Source organism: Arachis hypogaea, chromosome 4 (genome assembly GCF_003086295.3).
Source record: "Arachis hypogaea cultivar Tifrunner chromosome 4, arahy.Tifrunner.gnm2.J5K5, whole genome shotgun sequence".
NCBI lineage: Eukaryota > Viridiplantae > Streptophyta > Magnoliopsida > Fabales > Fabaceae > Arachis > Arachis hypogaea.
In genome coordinates, this window is record NC_092039.1 from 105,887,017 (window position 1) to 105,907,516 (window position 20,500).

Sequence of the window (20,500 nt, forward strand, 5' to 3'; positions counted from 1 at the left end):
AAGTCTGCATAACCCGCACCGCTTAAACCGTGGGCTTTGGCGGGACGGGGCGAGGCGGGCCTCCCCGCCGGACCTAGAGCTTTTTTTTACCAATGTTAGTTTTTTATTTTGTTTCCAAAAATTTGGTTTATGATTATGTTTATTACATATTTATACTTATAAAGATTTTAATGTTTGTGAATTTAGAAATTATAATTTTTGTCTTTAAAAATTATAAATTTATTAAAACAGTTGTGAAATTATATATATTATTTAATATTTAATACTAAAAAAAAGAGATTTGATGGGCTTGGCGGCTCGACGTTAGGCGGTGCGGACAGGGCGGGCTTTTCCGTTTGCCACCCGTAGCAGCAATAGCAGAAGTAGGCACATTCTGATTAGTGTAGTTGGGACAAGAATGATACTTGTGGTAATCTGAATGTGGTGGGCGAGTAGAACAGGTAGCAGTCAAATCTCCCAAGAGCTTGTAATAATGGCAGAATAGTGTTGGGCAATTGTATCTCATGTGACCTTTAATTTCTACTTGCATTTGCGACATTCAAAAAAGGGACAGTCTAAGAAGAGGTGTCCAGAATGGTTACAATGCCGACAAAATTTATCCTTTCTATATGTAGTAGCAAAGACATCCGATTTTTCCATAATAGTAGAAACAAAGGCAAAAGAGAGAAAAAAATTGTAAAATCAGGGCAGAAATTGAGAATACGGAGTGTAGAATCGAAAAGAGCTCACCAAAAAATCTTAGAGAGGGCCTCACTGTCTGCCACATCAGCTGAGAAGGACAGATGGCAACGCGTGAGAGGAGGGAGAAAACATGTCAGCGCTGACGCGGCGAGGAGGTGGCATGCGAGTTTGGTCGGGCCAGAAAGGGTCGCAAGTTGAAAAGTAGGTCCGTGTGGTGTGTCTCGGCGTGACACGTGGTGCTCTGCAATGCCGTTGATCCTAGGCGTGGATCCAATAATGCTGGAGGCGTGTGGAGGGAGGAGGAACCTGAAGCGAACAACGATCTTCAAGCGGTGCGTGATGGCGCATCCGGCGGCCCCTGGTGACGATGCTGGATCCATTGAAATCGTGACGACGAGACGAAGACGGTAGTAACAGCAGTGACAAACCAAAGTGTCGGGAAAGGATCAAAAAATAAAGACAAAGAATACTGTTGGAAGGAAAAAAAAACAAGGAGCTATGAAAGAATTTCCATGGAAAGAAAAACCTATGCTCTTGATACCATGTTAGAAATAAGAGACAAAACTCGAGAAAGTATGGTGTATTATTGAGTGTATGTTTAAAGGTATAATGTACAAGGCGATGGTGAAGGCACAGTGAGAAAAGCTTTGAATAGGCAAAAAGATACTGTTGTCTCTGCCTTCATTGAGAGATAGAGCAAAGTTCCCAATGAATTCTCGCACCTACGTGGGCAAGAGATTTCAAATTTTGTTGGTTCATTGGTTGAGTTTGTTACCAAGAATACAGAAGCAATTCAAATCATAAAATATGAACAAGAAAAAACATGAATAAGATAGGTTACTAATAGCGTGAATTGAAAATTTAAAAATTCACCACAAAAATTATTGTTATAAACGAAGTAGATATAAACAAGAATTTAAATATAATAGATTATAAAAAAATATGTTTACAAAAAAAATAAAAAATAACCTAAAAATTGATATATTTGTCTCTCTATAACAAAGATGTAGTCGTTTTTTTAAATATTATAAAAAAATCTCTTTAATAATTTTTGTATTAAAGATATTTTTAATAATTAAATCTTTATTATAATTTTTGTAATAATTTTTTCAGAAAGATTAAGGCACAAAATTCAAAAAGTCTCAAACTTGCATTGTATTCAAGTTGAATTATTTTATCAATGGTGTGTTTGGATTTGCGTTGGAGAAGAGAGAAGCCTATTTGAGTTCCTTGAATGCTTCATCTTTATGTTTGGCAACATTTTTATCCTGTAAAAGCAGAAATGATTTCTGTTTTCAACCCTGGTTTACCAAAAGTTAAAAATTTTAGCTTTTCTGTTGATCTTTTCACGTTGGATTGAATTTTATGTTCTATGTACCAATTATGTCCTTCATATTCATATGTTTATTGTTTTTTATAATGTTTTTTCCTAATACTCTCTTATGTATATTATTATTTTTTTATAAAATTTCTTATTTTTTATGAATTTTTTTATTGTTATTATTTTTTTTGTATGGAATATTTTTTTTACTTTATATTATGATTCTATTAATCCTATTAGATTACTAAAGAATACAAAAAGAACTAAAAAATATATTAAAATTTATTTAAATATTTAAAAAAATTATAAGATAACATAAAATAATTATTTAAATTCATGTCCTTTTCTGTAATTTTTCATCTAAAAGTGATTTTGAATAATGTAATTCAAATAATATTTAGTTTACTATAATCCATTTTAAATAAAAATGACCAAACATAAACCACATTAATACCAACTCACTTTTGATCAAAATCAATTTTACAAAATCAATTTTATACAAACCTCCGTTTGTAAACTGTAATCCAAACACACACCAAGTGATTGATAGATAACTTCAAGAGCTTAACAACCATTTTACATAAGTAATTAAAATACTGAGTTTCTTCTTCATATAACTTGTTTGAATTCAAGTGACTTATTTCTTGCAATTAATAATAAAAAGTTGATTTGTTTAGCTGAGTTTGTATTCAGATGAGTTTTCTTCTACTCAACTTTTGATATTAGATAGTCAACTTGAAAATTTTATATTGGATATGTATCTTGATAATCTATTCTCAAATATAAATGAAATCAGTACACTATCTCCAAAATTAATGGAGACAAAAAGCATATTGTTTATTTAATATTGGTATTTCTCTTGTTGTACTTAGCTTTAATTATATCCATGACAACGACATCATTTAAAAGAATATTTTTTGCTATGAATATTATAAAGATTTAATTTCGTAATTGAAAAAATGAGTGGTTGAATGATTATTTAATTTGATTATATATATATATATATATATATATATATATATATATATATATATATAATATTTAGTCAAATTGATAATAAAATAATTATTTAATATTTTTAAAATATAAAAATAAGAAGAGAAGTATTTTTAAAATTAAAAAAAGTTAAGTATCTAACCATATTTACCAAGGTTCTAAAAATCGATTTGAACTAACGAATCGAACTATAAACGGCTATCAAATACGGTTTGAAGAGAAGCCAAAACGGGAGGATTGGAAAACCGACATTAGATTGTCGAATCGGTCGAGAATCGGTTGATCGAATCGAACCGTAATCCGGCCGATTTCAAAAAATTCCCAAAAACGACAGCTTTTTCCTTTCCAACCATTACCCCTCTACTCTCCAGTTCCACAATGGGTAGAAGCAGAATGCGAAGCAGCACTCCCTCTTCTCTAGTTCTCCTTCATCTCATCGTCATCGAAGTCATTGGCGCAACTTCTGTCCACCCATCGGTGCAACTTTCGTCTAATCAACATTCAGCCACCGTTGTTTGAGTTTCGAAAATCAAAATTACTGTCGCCGATCTCGCTTGCTGCCTCTATTGCGCAACCACTTCCAGCTGATGTCAATTTTGTACCACCGCATCAACCACTGTTCTTCTCTATTCTGTTCTAACTTTTAGTTCTAGATATTAATTTTTTTAATAATAATAATTGTTAAATAATTATTGTTAGTTAAATTTGCTGTTATTACTGACTTAATGAGTTGAATAATTATAGAAATCTATTAAAAGACGTGATAAAGATGCCTCAATTGCATATATGCAATGGGCTGGACAATTTTTTGCTACTTTGAATAACAAAACTCCTAGTAAGCTTCTAACTTTAGGGTGTTGATGAAGGTATGTTGGGTTAGGAAGAATTGCAGAAGCAAGGTTTTAATACATCTGTAGACTCGTAGGAGCGTTTCTAACACTAATAACGAATTGGTTATCAACATATGCCTATTTTATTTATTATTTTATTATAAAATAATTATTTCGATTAAATTAAGGTTGAATTGGTCAAATTAATAAAATAATAAATTAATAATTAAAACGATTTAATCACAGATTTAATTTCGAGAACCTTGAAATTATTTAAAAATAATTTACATAAGAATTTTAGGCCCAAAAAGTTAGATTAATAGCATCCAAATCAAATCCAAACACGCAATTGTAATTGGTCATCGTTACAAAATAAAGAATAATCTTATCCAAACACGGCACGTTGACTATTGAATTCGGAATCTTCTAGGCCCAACAAATTAACATTACAATTAATTATTAATTATACTTAATAAGAAAAGATTATTCAATACGCTACATATATGTTTCTGCATTCATCATGGCAAATCCGCCACCACCACCGTTTCCGACGATCGCAATCGTTGACCCTCAGTACTGTGCACCATATCCAGTTGCACTTACAATAAAGAGAGAGAGGACTTTTACGGAGAAATACACGGTCACAGACTTAAACGGCAACGTCGTTTTTACGGCTAAGACACCTTCCCTGACTTTGCGCGAGCACCGTTTCTTGCGTGATGCTTATGGAAACCCTATTCTCTGTCTTCGCAGAACGGTAATTGCTTCAACCAATTCCATTTCTTTTTTCGGATCTGCCATGTCTATACATTTTTCCCCCTTTTTTTGTTTTAATTTTATGGAACGATAAGTCAAACCAAGTTTCATTTAATCTGTTCTCTTTTTTTTCGGTAGATTTGAATCTTTTAAATTTTATTTTTTATTTTAAAAAAATATTCAAAACCTTTTTCTAATATTCCTGATTATATTAATTGAAGTAAGAGCATCGATCTCTGTTTTTTTTTTTTTTTATTTGAAACCGCTTTATTGTCAATATAAATTTCTTTTGTTACTTTAATTCGAACTATGTAACGATATTTAGGGAAGGAAAAACATGGATCCAAATCCTCAGCTCTTTCATATGCAAAGTTTAATTTATTTTATTTGGTTGTTGAACTTCGCTATGCCACAGCCTAGTGACTTACTTTCGTGTGTGCGTTGTGTTTTATTTTTTTTTACGATTTTTATAAACATGAAATAATCAATAAATTTGAATTTAAGGTTTTATATTATTAGGTTAAAATTATGAGATTAATTTTGATGTTTTAATTATGTAAAATATTTTATAAAATTATTTAATTATATCTATTTTTTAAAAAATTATTTATGCAATTAATATAAAATAATTATTTTTATTAATATAATTTTGTAAGTTAAATGTACATATAAAATTATTTTATATTTATAGTGTATTAAAATTAAATTCTTAAATTATTTGTCTTTTTCCTCAATAATTTAATAAAGTATTTTTTTCAAATATTCGGAGTGAATATTAATATTGATCTTAATATTTTTCATCGTACTTGTATCTTAAATATTTCAAAAGCACAATGTCATCTTTACTTTTAATCCTGTTAAAAATATTATAGAAGTCTTCTCAAACTCTTTTTTTTCTTAAATTTAGTAGAAATAGTTATATATTAAAATTTTGTTATCAAATTAATTATATATATAAAATATATATTAAAATATAAAATATACATTAAAAATAAATTATATATATATCTAAGTATATTGTAGTTAATTTAGTGACTAATTTTTAATGTATATATGTATTATTTTTGTTAAATAAATATAGGAACTTAATAATACTGTAAGGTGAGAAGAAGAACATAATATTTTTAATTTTTTGAGTTAATTTTTTATGTTTTAATTTATTTTATTATTTTTTAACAAATTTTTAAATATATTCACAATAATAATATTATAGAAGTTTGTCATAAACAAAATCAATTGTATATATCATCACTTTTATTAGTAATTTTTTGTACGATATATAAAAGAAAAAAATTATTATAGACAACATTAATATTTATCCTAAATATTAAGAATGAACATAATTTTATCTTTTAAGTTTTAAAAAGGACAACTCATGAGATGGAAAGGTGTATTATATATATGTGAAGTATTTATGTGCTCAGATGATAACATATACGTACGTGATATTTAGATTTGGAGCAATATTTAGTGAATAATTTATTTTTATAATTAAGTTTAATTAAATATTTTTTATTTTTATTTTTAATTAAGATTTTTATTTATTAATATTTAAGTTATTAAACTAATCTAGTTGAATTTAATTTTAAAAATCACTTGATCATGTAACATCATTATTAAATTTTTATTAATTACTATTAGTTAGTTAACCACCTAAGTGTATATAATGATAACAGTAATGATAATTTTAACAAGACTCCAAAATAGAATATAATTTTAACCAAAGTTGAAATTAAACTTCAAATTAAGTAGCTAACAGTTTTAATTTGTTGTTGGATCCACCAGCTATTGGGAACAGATAAATGGAAAGCATTTAGAGGTGGAAGTACACGCGAAAGGGATCTAATCTTCACTCGGGAGCGATCATCATGGTTCCAGCTAAGAACAAAATTGAATGTGTTCTTGGCAAATAACACATCAGGAGTTTGTGACTTCAAGATCAAAGCAAGTTTCTCTGAACGATCTTGGGTTGTTTACATCGCCGAATCTGACATGGTTGCTGCCCGGGTAGGTTTATTTTTTCGACACATAATTATTCATTTGTTTTAACTCACGGTTTAATTTTTTTTTTTAAAAAATGACTTATCGATTTTTTTTAGTTAAAAAAAAACAGAATTAAAGTAGTAAAGCTATTGAGAAAATATTATGTTATTAATAAAACTACTTTGTGAAAGAAAGAAATTTACTCAAATACTCAATATTCTTAAGAGGTTTATTTCGGTTAGAAGAATTTACCTAAAAAATCAATATTCTGTCAATGTAAAAATTATCTTTTATAAACAATAATTTTATCCTTTTATTTTTCGATACACAAGTTCCCAATGACATATATAATATCTTATATAGGTAACTTTGATATGTCACTTAAAAAGAAATTATTGTTGTGAAATAAATAATTAAAGAAGAGAAAATAAATATAAAATAAAAAAATATAATATAATAGATATGATTTATATATTTATTTAATATATGTAGTAACGTAAAGAGAGAAAGAGAAATATTAGCAGTATAAAGAAATGAGGATTATTGTTATTATTGTGTGTAAATTGTATCTGATGATACTTTTTATTTATATATGTAAAATGTTTTCATTTTCAATTCTTATTAATTTTGAATTCATTTTTGAAAAAGTGATTCCTTCAAGAAAATTAGCCGTCCAAGTCATAAGTGGTCATTCATATTATCATCTTTATCACAATACTCCTTTTGACCATTTAGGATTATACCTCATTAAAGTCTTACTAAAAAAAAATCTAGTGAGAAGAAAATTTTAGTGAGGAAAAAGAGTACAATATCCTTTGTAATAATAGAGATTGTCTTATTAAAAATCTTGTCAAAAAAATTCAATAGAAAAAAAATCTGACTAAAAACAAGAGTACAATCTTTCCTTCTTATCAACATCAAGGTTCTGAAAACCGAACCGGTTATTGAACCGGTCAAATGATCGGTTTAACGATTTAATGGTTCAACCGAAGTTGAATCATGGTTGAACCGGTTTAATTATTCAATAAAATCTTTAAGAATTTAATTATTTCTAAATAAAATTTAAAATAAATTTTTTTAATTAACTTCTAACAAGTTTTTACTGAGATAATGAGCAACAATTCTCAAAACAAATACTCAGAATCCAAACCCAGCAAACTAATTATGTAGAAACAAGTTTCTAGAGTTTCAGGAAACAACGAAAAGAAGAGTACTTGGGAGTATTTGAAAAAAAATTAGAAACTAATTAATTGTGACTAATCAGTAACAAACAAAAAAGTGAGAGAAGCCCACATCAAAATCACATACACATAGGTCATAAGAATTCACAACGCATTTAGGACACAATTGATAACCAAAAAACAAATGCAAACAAATTAAGTTGTATTATTTCAAGATTAACTTGTTCTTCTGTCATTGTACATAATCACGTAAATTCTACATAAGTCACACACATAAAGCAAATAAAGATCATATTTTGTCATTTTCACTTCTACAAAGTTGATAAGTCACCTGGAAAGAAGAATTGTTTGTGGAACAAAAGGAGTATACACTGTTTCTCTCTCAGCTGCAAGACGTTGTGCCTTCTGAAATTTTTTCAGCACGGCCTTAAAATTTTTTGCGGGTTTGGCATCTACCATCTTCTTGCTTGCTTGCAAAACAAAAATTTTGAAATTAAAGGCGTTGAAGTTCATGTCTCGATCATGGGCTAGATAGGGTTAGGGTTCTTCGGAAGGGGATTTTGAATTTGAAAGAGAAAGACAGAGGGAGGGTGCTGTGTGTAACAGCGACGACGGCGATTGCAAGGCTTCTGACAGGGAGGAGTCGACGGGAGGGAAGAAGCCACGACGACATCGGCAACAAGGTGAGCGAAAAAAGCGAAATGGACGAGTTTGCGCAGGCAAAGGGAAGGAGACGACGGCGGAGAGGGGGAATGCAGTGGCTGGGTAGGAGAGCAGCAAGGCTGGGAGACGGCTGGGAGAGGAAGAAAAATGATTTCAGAAGGGAGAGAGTTATGCGTTTAGGTTGGATTTGGGAATGGGGATAGTGGGCTTTCGGTCTTTTTTCTTTTTTCTTTTTTTTTTCAGGCGTTAAACGACGCCGTTTCTGAAACAAATGATAAAACCGGACTTTTAAAAAATCTGCTAAAAAACTGGACGGTTCTATCAATTCATCGGTTAACCGTCGGTTTGACCGGTTTTTTACCGGTTTTTTATCAAGCGGTTTTTAACCTTATCCGTATCGGTTAGGTGACCGGTTCCCGGTTAATCCGGTTGAATTGGCCGGTCCGGTTCGGTTTTTAGAACCATGGTCAACATTATTTAATATCTCGAATCGGCACATCCCAATATGATGTACCAATCTTTCAAAGGAGGATTTTGGAAGTGACTTAGTAAATAAATTTATCAGATTATCGCTTGAGCAGATCTATTGGACATCAATTGTTCCTTGATTTTGAAGATCATGAGTGAAGAAGAATTTGTGAGAAATATGTTTTGTTTTATAACCTTTGATGTATCTATCCTTAAGTTGAGCAATATATGCTGTTTTATCTTCAAACAGAATAGTTAGAGCTATCTTATAATCAATCAGTCCACATGATGACATATTATATTGGATCAAATTTCTGAGCCAAAAACACTCGCGACTAACTTTACGTATTGCTAGTATTTTAGCATTATTAGATGATGATGCTGCAATTGTCTGTTTCATGGACTTCCATGATATAGCTGTACCACCATATGTGAACATGTATCCTGTTTGAGATCTTCCTTTGTGTGGATCAGACAAGTATCCAGCATTTGCAAAGTCAACTAATTGTGACTTGGATTCATATGGATAAAACAAACCCATATCAATCGTTTTATGAAGATATCAAAAGACTTGTTTGATTCCATTTTAATATTTTCTGGTTTGAGAGGAAATATACTTTGCTAGTAAATTCATCACAAATGATATATCGGGTCGTGTATTATTAGTAAGTTACATTAGTGCTCCAATGACACTGAGATATGATACTTTAGGATAAAGGATATCTTCATTTTCTTCTTTAGGATGGAATTAATCATTTTTCACATCTAAAGACCTTAGATCATTGGGGTCCTTAAGGGATGTGATTTATCCATATAAAATCTTTTCAAGATTTTTTTTTGTGTATATTGTTTGATAAATAAGAATTTTATTTTTTGTATGTTCGATCTACAGGTCGAGACAAAATTTAGCCTTTTCAAGATCTTTCATCTTAAACTCTTCTTTTAGAACTTTTATAATTGTTGGAATCTCTTTAGGGGTTTCAATGATATTTAAATCATTAACGTACACAGCAATTATAATGAATCCAGATGCAGCTTTCTCTATGAAAATATATGGACATATATCATCATTCTTAAATCTATTTTTAGTCAGATACTCAGTAAGACGATTATACCACATTCGTTCAGATTGTTTTAGACTATATAAAAATCTTTGCAATTTGACTGAGTTACTACTGTGAATATTCATTGGATGGTTTAAATATCTTTAATCCTTCAGGGACTTTCATATAAATATCACGATTTAATAATCTGTATAAGTAGTTTGTTACCACATTCATTAAATGCATATGTAGTTTATTGTATGCGGATAAACTGACCGAATAACGCAATATTATTGCATCCACTACAAGGAAATATGTTTTTTCATAATCTATACCGAGCCTTTGTGAAAAATTTTGTGCTACAAGTCGAGCTTTGTAGTGTACAACTTCAATTTTCTCATTTCGTTTTCTAACTCGGCCTTCATAACTTCTTTCTATTTTGGCCAATTATTTCGTTGTTGACATTCTTCAACTGTTCTTGGCTTAAAATCTTTACTTTCATGCATGATATTTAATGCCTCATTATATATAAATATTTCATTGACAATCATCTTATTTCGGTACCATTTTTCTCTTGTAAAGACATAATTTATCGAGATCTCTTCATTTTCACAGTTTTCATGTATCTGAACGTCTTTTGACGTCAAAACTATATAAGAATTTTTGACGAGCTATCGTTATTATGTTTTTATCCTTTTCAGTAGGAATAATATTTATCTTTTTTCTTTTTCGAAGATTGTTGTCTTTGAAATCGACAAGTCTACCACGCTTCTGACATGAATTTGTTTCGATGGTTATTTTTTCGACTGAAACTTGAATTTGAATTGGAGTATTTTCAGCTGGTATATAGGATTTAGTAACCTTTTCGTATTAGAAAATGCATCAGGCAATTCATTTGCTATTCTTTGCAGATGTATAATCTTTTGAACTTTTAGTTCACATTATCCTGATCGAGGATCTAAATATATCAAAGATAATGCATTCCAATTAAGTTCCTTTTTAGGAAGTTTATTCTCTCCCCTTAATGTTGGAATTTTTGATTTATAAAAATGACAATCTACAAATCGGGCTTTAAATACATCTCTAGTTTGTATCTCAAGATACCTCACTATAGATGGAGAATCATATCGAACATATATTCCTAATTTTTTGGGATCCCATTTTGGTGCGAGAAGGTGGTGTAATAGGAACATATATCACACACTTGAATATTCTTAAATGGAAAATATTTGGTCGCTGATCAAAAGCTAATTGTATAGGAGATAACTTATGGTAATTTGTTGTCCTCAAACGAATAAGTGTTGCGGCATGTAAAATAGCATACCCCCAAGATGATGTTGGAATATTTGTTCTCATAAGTAATCGTCTAATAATTAATTGGAGGCATTTCATAAGTGATTTTGTTAATCTATTTTGTGTGTAAATATGAGCTACTGGATGTTTAACGCTTATTCCGTTAGCCAAACAATAAGCGTCAAAGGTTTGGGAAGTAAATTCACCAACATTATCAAAATGAATTATTTTAGTTTGATTTTTTGAAAACTGTGCTTTTAATCGAATAATTTGAGCAAATAATCTCACAAACGCCAAGTTGCGAGAAGACAATAAGCACACATGTGACCATATCGAAGATGGGCATATTATGATCATAAAATATCTAAAAATTCACATAGTGGATTAATAGGTCCACATATATTTCCTTGAATCTTTTCTAGGAATTCAGGGGACTCAAATCCAATTTTTATTGGTGATGGCTTTATAATTAGCATTCTTTGAGAACATGCAACATAACAAAATTCACTAGATTTAAGAATCTTCTAATTCTCTAGTGAATGTCCATAGGAGTCTTCAATAATTCTCTGCATCATAATTATCCCTGGATGACCCAATCGATCATGCTAAATTATAAATTCATTTTGGCTGGAAAAGTTCGGGTTTACAATGACGTGTGATTCAATTGCACTAATTTTAGTATAATATAACTCAGATGAAAGTGAGGTAACTTTTCTAATATAGCCTTTTTATTTCAATAATGAGTTGTGATACATAAGTACTCATGATTTTTCTTATTCATTGTTTCAATATAATATCCATTCCGACGAATATCTTTAAAACTCAACAAATTTTTTAGAGACATGGTAGACATAAGTGCATTGTTTATTATGAATTTCGTTTCTTCGGGAAACAAAATTATAGCTCTTCCAGAGTCTTCTATCACATTGCCTGAGCCAATAATAGTATTAACATATTTTCTTTTGGTGCAAGATGTGTAAAATATATATTACTTTTGAGAATGGTATGTGAACTTACACTATCCGTAAGGCAAATATCTTCACTATATGTTCTTGTCATTTTCTTCAAAGGCAAATAATAATAATAAAATGAGTAAAAGTATTTGCGCAGTAAAATTATTTTCTTGATTGAAATCGTTTTTCTAAGAAGTATTATACTACATAATATCATATACTAAATTTTATTATTATTATTTTAGAACTTGGCATATTTAGTAATTTTAAAATTCATAAACAAATATTTTATTAAATATTATTTATATACATCATACTTGAATTTCAAATGCATAAAAAATAAAATTTAATAAAAAGTTTCTTACATTATTTATTTACATGAATACTTAACAAACCTACATATTAAAATTTTTCATCATTGATCAAATGGCTAGTATTTCTTTCAGGATCCTCAAAGAAATCAGATACTTCATAATAAGTGGTGTAATTTTCAACATCTTTTGAAATAAAGTTCGCGACAAAATGAGTGCTTGATAAAGATCGACTAGGTGCCTTGGGGTACGATAGATACGCAACCAATGGCCCTTTATACCACATTGGAAATATTTATCCTCTATTGATTTATTTTGTCCGTTGTTTCTTTTTTTATCCCACTTCTGGTGAGATCCTTTCTTGTGAACATAATTTTTTTCCTTCCATAATTTTTCTTGTTACCAAAACCTTGTCATTTACTTATTCTGGGATAATGATTTGCCATATTTGCTTTAGGGAATGGGGCGGCGTCAGTTGGGTATGTTCCATGATTTTTTAAAATAATTTATTGTTGCGTTTAGCAACAAGAAGGCAAGAAATTAGATTAGAATATTTTTTAAATTCTTTTTCTAGTTACTGCTACTGCAGGAGCACATTCGAGGAATGGAAGGTCAAGAAAGTTTTCTCTAACATTTCATTATCAGTTATCTTTTTCTTACATAATTTCATTCGTGAGGTAATTCGGAACATTGCTGAATTATATTCATTTATGGATTTAAAATTCTGTAGACGCAAGTGCGTCCACGCATATCGGGTTTGAGGAAGTACCATTGTCTTTTGATGATTATACCTTTCTTCAAGGTTTTTTCACAGATCAGCAGGATCTTTTAGTGTGAGATATTTTTTTTTTTCATTTCTTCGTCAAGATGACGATAAAGGAAGATCATGACTTTGGTTTTATCCTTGTGGGATGCATTATTTTCAGCCTTAATGGTATCTCCAAGATCCTTTTAATCAAAATGGATTTCAGCCTTAGTACCCATTACTTATTTCGGCATACTAGATGCCGAAATCCATTGAATCTATGCCGAAATCCATCTTGATTCAATGGATCTAGGAGATACTACTAAGGTTGAAAATAATGCATCCTAGAAGAATAAAGCTAAAGCCATGATCTTCTTTCGTCATCATCTTGGCGAAGGATTGAAAAATAAATATCTCAAACTAAAAGATAATGCAGATCTGTGAAAAAATCTTGAAAAAAGGTATAATCATCAAAAGACAGTGATACTTCCTCAAACCCGATAAGAGTGGACGCACTTGCGTCAACAGGATTTTAAACCCATAAATGAATATAATTCAGCAATGTCCCAAATTACCTCACGAATGAAATTATGTGGGAAAAAGATAACTGATAATGACATGTTAGAGAAAACTTTCTCGACATTCCATGTCTCGAATGTGCTCTTACTAAAAACAGCAGTAACTAGAAAAAGAATTTAAAAATATTATGAGATATTTTGTTGCCTTCTTGTTGCTGAACACAAAATGAATTGTTTTAAAAAATCATGAAGATGCCCAGCTAACGCTGTCCTATTTTCTAAAGCAAATATGGTAAATCATTATCCCAGAATAAGTAAATGACAAGGTTTTAGTAACAAGAAAAATTATGTAAGAAAAAAATTATGTTCACATGAAAGAATCTCATCAGAAGTGGGATAAAAAAAAGAAATAATGAGCAAAATAAATCAACAAAGGATAAATATTTCTATTGTGGTGGAAACAAATTTTGTTTCAAAAGATGTTGCTGAAAATTACACCATTCATTATGAAGTATCTGATTACTTTGAGGATCTTAAAAGAAATATTGGCTATTTGATTAATGATGGAAAGGTTTAATATGTCGGTTTGTTAAATACTCATGTAAAATAAATGATGTAAGAAACTTCTTATTAAGTTTTATTTTTTATACATTTGAATTTCAAGTATGATGTATATAAATAATATTTAAAATTACTAAATATGCCAAGTTCTAAAATAATAATAATAAAAATTTTAGTATATGATACTATGTACAATACTTCTTAGAAAAACAATCAAGAAAATAATTTTACTGTGCATATACTTTTATTCATTTTATTATTATTATTTGTCTTTGAAGAAAATGGTAATGACATATAGTGAAGATGTTTGCCTTACGGATAGTCCAAGTTCGCATACCATTTTTAAAAATAATATATATTTTACACATCTTGTATCAAAAGAAGAATATGTTAATACTATTATTGGCTCAAGTAATGTGATAAAAGGCTCCGGAAGAGCCATAATTTTATCTTCCGGAGTAACAAAATTCATAATAAATAATACACTATTGTCTACTAAGTCTTTAGGAACTTGTTAAGTTTTAAAGATATTCGCCAAAATAGATATCATATTGAAACAATGAATGAGAGAAATTATGAATACTTATGTATCACAACTCATGATTCAAATAAAAAGGTTATATTAAAAAAGTTATCCTCACTTTCATTTGGGTTATATTATACAAAAATTAGTGCAATTGAATCACATGCCATTGTAAACCCAAAGTTTACGAGACTAAATGAATTTATAATTTGGCATGATCGATTGGGTCATCCGGGAATAACCATGATGCGGAGAATGATTGAAAACTCCCATGGACATTCACTGAAGAAACAGGAGATTTTTAAATCTAGTAAATTTTGTTGTGCTATATGTTCTCAATGAAAGCTAATTATAAAGCCATCACAGGTAAAGATTGGATTTGAGTCCCCTGAATTCCTAGAAAGGATTCAAGCCGATATATGTGGACCTATTCATCCACCATGTGGATCGTTTAGATATTTTATGGTCTTGATAGACGCATCTTCGAGATGGTCATATGTGTGCTTGTTGTCTTCTCGCAACTTGGCGTTTGCGTGATTACTTGCTCAAATTATTCAATTAAAAGTACAGTTTCCAGAAAATTCAACCAAAGCAATTCGTCTTTATAATGCTGGTGAATTCACTTCCCAAGCCTTTGATGCTTATTGTATGACTAACGGAATAAGCATTGAACATCCAGGAGCTCACGTTCACACACAAAATGAGTTAGCAGAATCACTTATTAAACGCCTCCAATTAATTGCTAAGCTTTACTTATGAGAACAAATCTCCCAACTTCGGTTTCTGAGCATGCTATTTTGCATGCCGCAATACTTATTCATTTGAGGCTAACAAGTTACCATCAGTCCTCTCCTATGTAATTAGCTTTTGGTCAGCAGTCAAATGTTTTTCTAAGAATATTCGGGTGTGCGATATATATTCCCATTGCACCACTTTCTCGCACCAAAATGGGATCCCAAAGAAAATTGGGGATATATATTAGATATGATTCTTCATCTATAGTGAGGTATCTTGAAATACAAACTATAGATGTATTTAAAGTTCGATTTGCTGATTGTCATTTTGATGAATCAAAATTTTCAGTATTAGGGTGAGAGAATAAGCTTCCTGAAAAGGAACTCAATTGGAATGCGTCATCCTTGATGCATTTAGATCTTTGATTAGCGTAATGTGAACTAGAAATTTAAAAAATTATACATTTGCAAAGAATAGCAAATGAATTGCCTAATGTAAAGACAAAATTCCTTGAAAAAAATAGGTAAATACTATTCCTGTTGAAAAAGATAAAAGACTTAGTAAAGACACCTGCAGTTGTCCAAAATTTTGATATAGTTTTGACGTCAGAAAACGTTTAGGTACCTGAAAATTGTGAAAATGATGCGATCTCGATAAATTAGTTTTTACAGGAGGAAAATGGGACCGAAATAAGACAATTGTCGATGAAATATTTCAATATAATTTGGCATTACATATCATGCATGACAATAAGGATCTTGAGCCAAGAACAGTCAAAGAATGTCGACAAATAAATGATTGGCCAAAATGGAAAGAAGCTATGAAGGCTGAGTCATACTCATTTGCAAAATATGAAGTCTTTGGACCTGTAGTCCATACACCAGAAGATCTAAAACCTGTTGGATACAGATGGGTATTTATGAGAAAACGAAATGAGAAAAATGAAGTTGTACGCTACAAGGCTTGACTTGTGGCACAAAATTTTTCACAAAAACCTGGTATAGATTATAAAGAAACATATTCTCCTGTAGTGGATGCAATAAGATTGCATTATTTGGTCAGTTTATCCGCATACTACAAACTACATATGCATTTAATGGATGTGGTATAATTGTCTTATTGATTATCTAGTCAAAAATGAATTTAAGAATGATGATATTTGTCCATGTGTTTTCATAAAGAAATCTGCATTTGTATTCATTATAATTGCTGTGTGTGTTGATGATTTAAATACTATTGGAACCCTTGAAGATATTCTAACATTTATAAAAATTCTAAAAGAAGAGTTTCAGATGAAAGATCTCGGAAAGACTAAATTTCATCTCGATCTGCAGATTGAGCATACAAAAAATGGAATCTTTATTCATCAAATAACATATACAAAAAAGATCTTGAAGAGATTTTATATGGATAAGTCACATCCATTAAGTACCCCAATGATCATAAGGTCTTTGGATGTGGAAAAGGATCAATTCCGTCCTAAAGAAGAAAATGAAGATATCCTTGGTCCTGAAGTACCATATCTTAGTGCCATTGGAACGCTAATGTATTTTGCTTATAATACACGACCCGATATATCGTTTGATGTGAACTTAATAGCAAGGTATAATTCCCCTCCAACCAGAAGACATTGGAATGGAATCAAACAAATCTTTCGATATCTTCATGGAACGGTTGACATGAGATTGTTAATGGATCCAAGTCACAACTAGTTAGCTCTGCAGAACATGATACTTGTTTGATCTACATAAAGGGAGATCTCAAACAGGATACATGTTCACATATGGTGGTACAACTATATCATGGAGGTCCACAAAACAAACGATTGCAGCAACATCCTCTAATCATGATGAAATGCTAGCGATACATGAAGCAAGTTACAAGTATTTTTGGCTCAGGAGTTTGATCCAATATATTCTATCATCATGTGGACTGATTGGTCATAAGATAGCTCCAACTGTTCTGTTTAAAGATTGTACAACATGCATTGCTCAACTTAAAAGTGGATATTTCTCCCAAATTCTTTTTCACTCATGACCTTCAAAATCAAGGAATCATTGATGTCCAACAGATCCGCTCAAGCGATAATCTGGCAGATTTATTTACAAAGTCACTTTCAAAAACCTCCTTTGAAAGATTGGTACATCAGATTAGGATGCACCAATTTCGAGATATAAAATAATGTCGGCAAGAAGGGGAGGCTGTACACTTTTTTCTTGGTCAGATTTTTTTTCCATTAGATTTTTTTACAAGGTTTTTAATGAGGCAGTCCCTATAATAAAGGATATTGTACTCTTTTTCCTTTAGTAAAATTTTTTTCCATTAGATTTTTCTTTAATAAGGTTTTGATGAGGAATAATTCTAAATGGACATCCAAGAAAAAGTACTGTGATATGGATATAGATGTGGATACCCATTCAATTAATGATGTGACTTTGATTCATTATATGGGCAACTGAGTTTTCCTATGAAAGAATGAAACTCCAAAGTTAAATTAAATTTAAATGAAGTTGAAAAAGTAAGCATTGTGTGTATAAATAGTGAGGAGGCGTCAAACAATACATGTACAACAAAATTCTCTTTTCTTTCATATATATAATATAAACTCTCTCTCTTTCTTTATCTCTTTGTGAGTATAAGCTACAACATATATAATATTAGTAAATATATATAAATTACTTCAATTATAATGAGATAATAATATTAGTGAACTTTAATATTAGAATCTTTTATTTATGCTTCTTTATTTTATAGTTATTTTTTCTTCCTTTATTTATTTATTTATTTTACAACAAGCAATATTATATGAATTGTTATCATCGTAGATAAAGAAGAAATTCGGTGGTATATTTAGCAGAGAGAAGTTCATCATCACCGTGTCGTCCAATGTTGACTATGCGTTCATAGTGGCCTTAATTATCACCTTTGACAGCGATAGCAGCTAACGAAGCCTACTAGTGTTTTTAGTTTCTTTCTTTCTTTTTTTATTGGGTATTGCCAACAGTAATGGTTAGGATTTCTGTTCATAAATGTATGATAAATATATTTAAAATTTAAATTGTGTTTTTTCATAAAAACATTTTTAGTTAATAATTAGTTATCAGTTTTTACTAACGAATTTAATTTATTATTATTTTTTGTCAGATGAATGTAATAGCTCTAACTCTAAGCATTTTTATGTCACCAGAAAACATTAAAGAAAAATAACAAAAAAGAAAGCAAAACAACAACATCTATCAGAAAAAATTAATCGTACTATCTGTACATTAAAATCAGTCACTAAAATTAGTTATTAGTATAAAATATATGTTAGAATACAAAATAATATTAAAAATGAGTTAAACAATACATGTATTTATACATGAATACATAGTAACTAATTTTAGTGATTGATTTTAATGTACAAATAGGATTTAAAAAAAACCCTACTACTTAGTAGATAATTAAATTCTTTGTCATAGCCACTTAAAGCTTTTCTCAAGGTTCCAACCACTCAACATAATCATTAACATCGCTTTTCTCCCCTCTCTTCACAATCAAATCCGTAGCTATGGTAGCTTCATGCCTAAATAAACTGAAATGAACTTCCCAGTTCAAAAGCAATAGCTTTTTTCCTAATAATGTCTCGATCTTCGCTAGTCCCCGACGATGGTAAGAATTGGAGCAATAGAAAGTCTCAGGGACCGGAAAATATTTAAAACCCTAACCATCATTCAGCCAGCAAGTATTTTTATACCATCATAATAGGAAAGCCTCGCGCGTTGTTAAAAAGATACGATACGATGACACAAACGGATCTCTTTCACAGTCCTTTCCAAGGCACTAGGCGGATATCTCATCTTCTAGCCTCTTCGATGACAGTTAGCATGGTTCTGCAGTCACAGTTCCGTTGACAAAGATTTTGAAGTTCCACCTCTTTAAGATCGCGGCTCCTCTACTTGAATTGTCCGATTTTCAAATCGTCAGTGCTGCTGTGTTTTGCACTCTTCTAAGAGGAGAATGAAGGTCTCAATTAATGGAGGTTGTGACGCTCTCACCGGTTGCTGACTTTCTTACTCTTGCATAGAAATTTTCTTCTTTGTTGCTCATTCCTTCTCAACTGCAGAACAACTCATAATTTCACTCTCTCACTCCATGTCAATGGTGGAATCAGTTTTAGAAGAAATGAATATTGAAGTAAGCAGTTTCTCCCTCTTCTAATTTCATGATTTTTGTAATGATTTTCATATTGTATCAATGAACACAATGTGATTATGATTATAAATTTTTGAGCTCGCAGAGCATGCTGTTTATGTTTTCATAATAAGTTTAAATTGAATATACATAATTCAAATTATACATTATTCGATTTTGATTTTCATAATGTAATAATACACAGTTAACGCAAACCAACTGTTTGATGAAATGACCACAGAAAATATAAAAAATGTTAGTGTTTATTATTTGTTGTTTTGATTTTTCAGTGTAATTTCAGTTATGTACTGTTGTTGTCTTTCTATTTTTCAGTGTAAGACACCATGTTGAAACATCAAACATACTGAAAATTTACATCCATTGAACCATAATCTAGAATTTTTATATTAAAAATGAGACATGTAATTATGATTTATGCATTAACCCCCATACAGTATTTCACCTAGTTTGGCCTCCTAACAACATAATAGTTTATTAATTTATATGAATTAAGCATAGAAATAAATAAGAAAGGAAAATAGATAATAAGACAAGATGCATGCTCAATGAAACTGATATATCCTTAGCTGCTAAGAACCCAAAGTAGAAGTAAAAGCATCAAATTTGTAACTGTTTGTAACAATTCAATGAATGTGCAAATTGGTAGCGACTTCTCACTCTGTTTTGCTTTGTGTTACTTCTTCTTCTTCTTCTTCTGTTCATACCTCACTAGTTTTCTCCACTTGTTGGCACAAATATTTTTCAA

General features: G+C 30.4%; 1 protein-coding gene across 2 annotated transcripts; it reads left to right on the forward strand.

The window, feature by feature from the left end:
- Positions 1-4,129: 4,129 nt before the first annotated feature.
- On the forward strand, positions 4,130-18,675 carry LOC112797134 (protein LURP-one-related 15). 2 transcript variants are annotated; one of them, XM_025839914.3, is made up of 3 exons: positions 4,130-4,585; positions 6,370-6,591; positions 18,387-18,675. In XM_025839914.3, exons 1-3 carry the CDS (start codon positions 4,349-4,351, stop codon positions 18,504-18,506), a joined length of 579 nt encoding a protein of 192 aa, XP_025695699.1. In that variant the 5' UTR covers positions 4,130-4,348; the 3' UTR covers positions 18,507-18,675. The 2 variants fall into 2 exon arrangements, with proteins under 2 accessions (XP_025695699.1, XP_025695700.1); XM_025839915.3 differs by lacking the exon at positions 18,387-18,675 and adding an exon at positions 12,615-12,929.
- Positions 18,676-20,500: the final 1,825 nt, after the last annotated feature.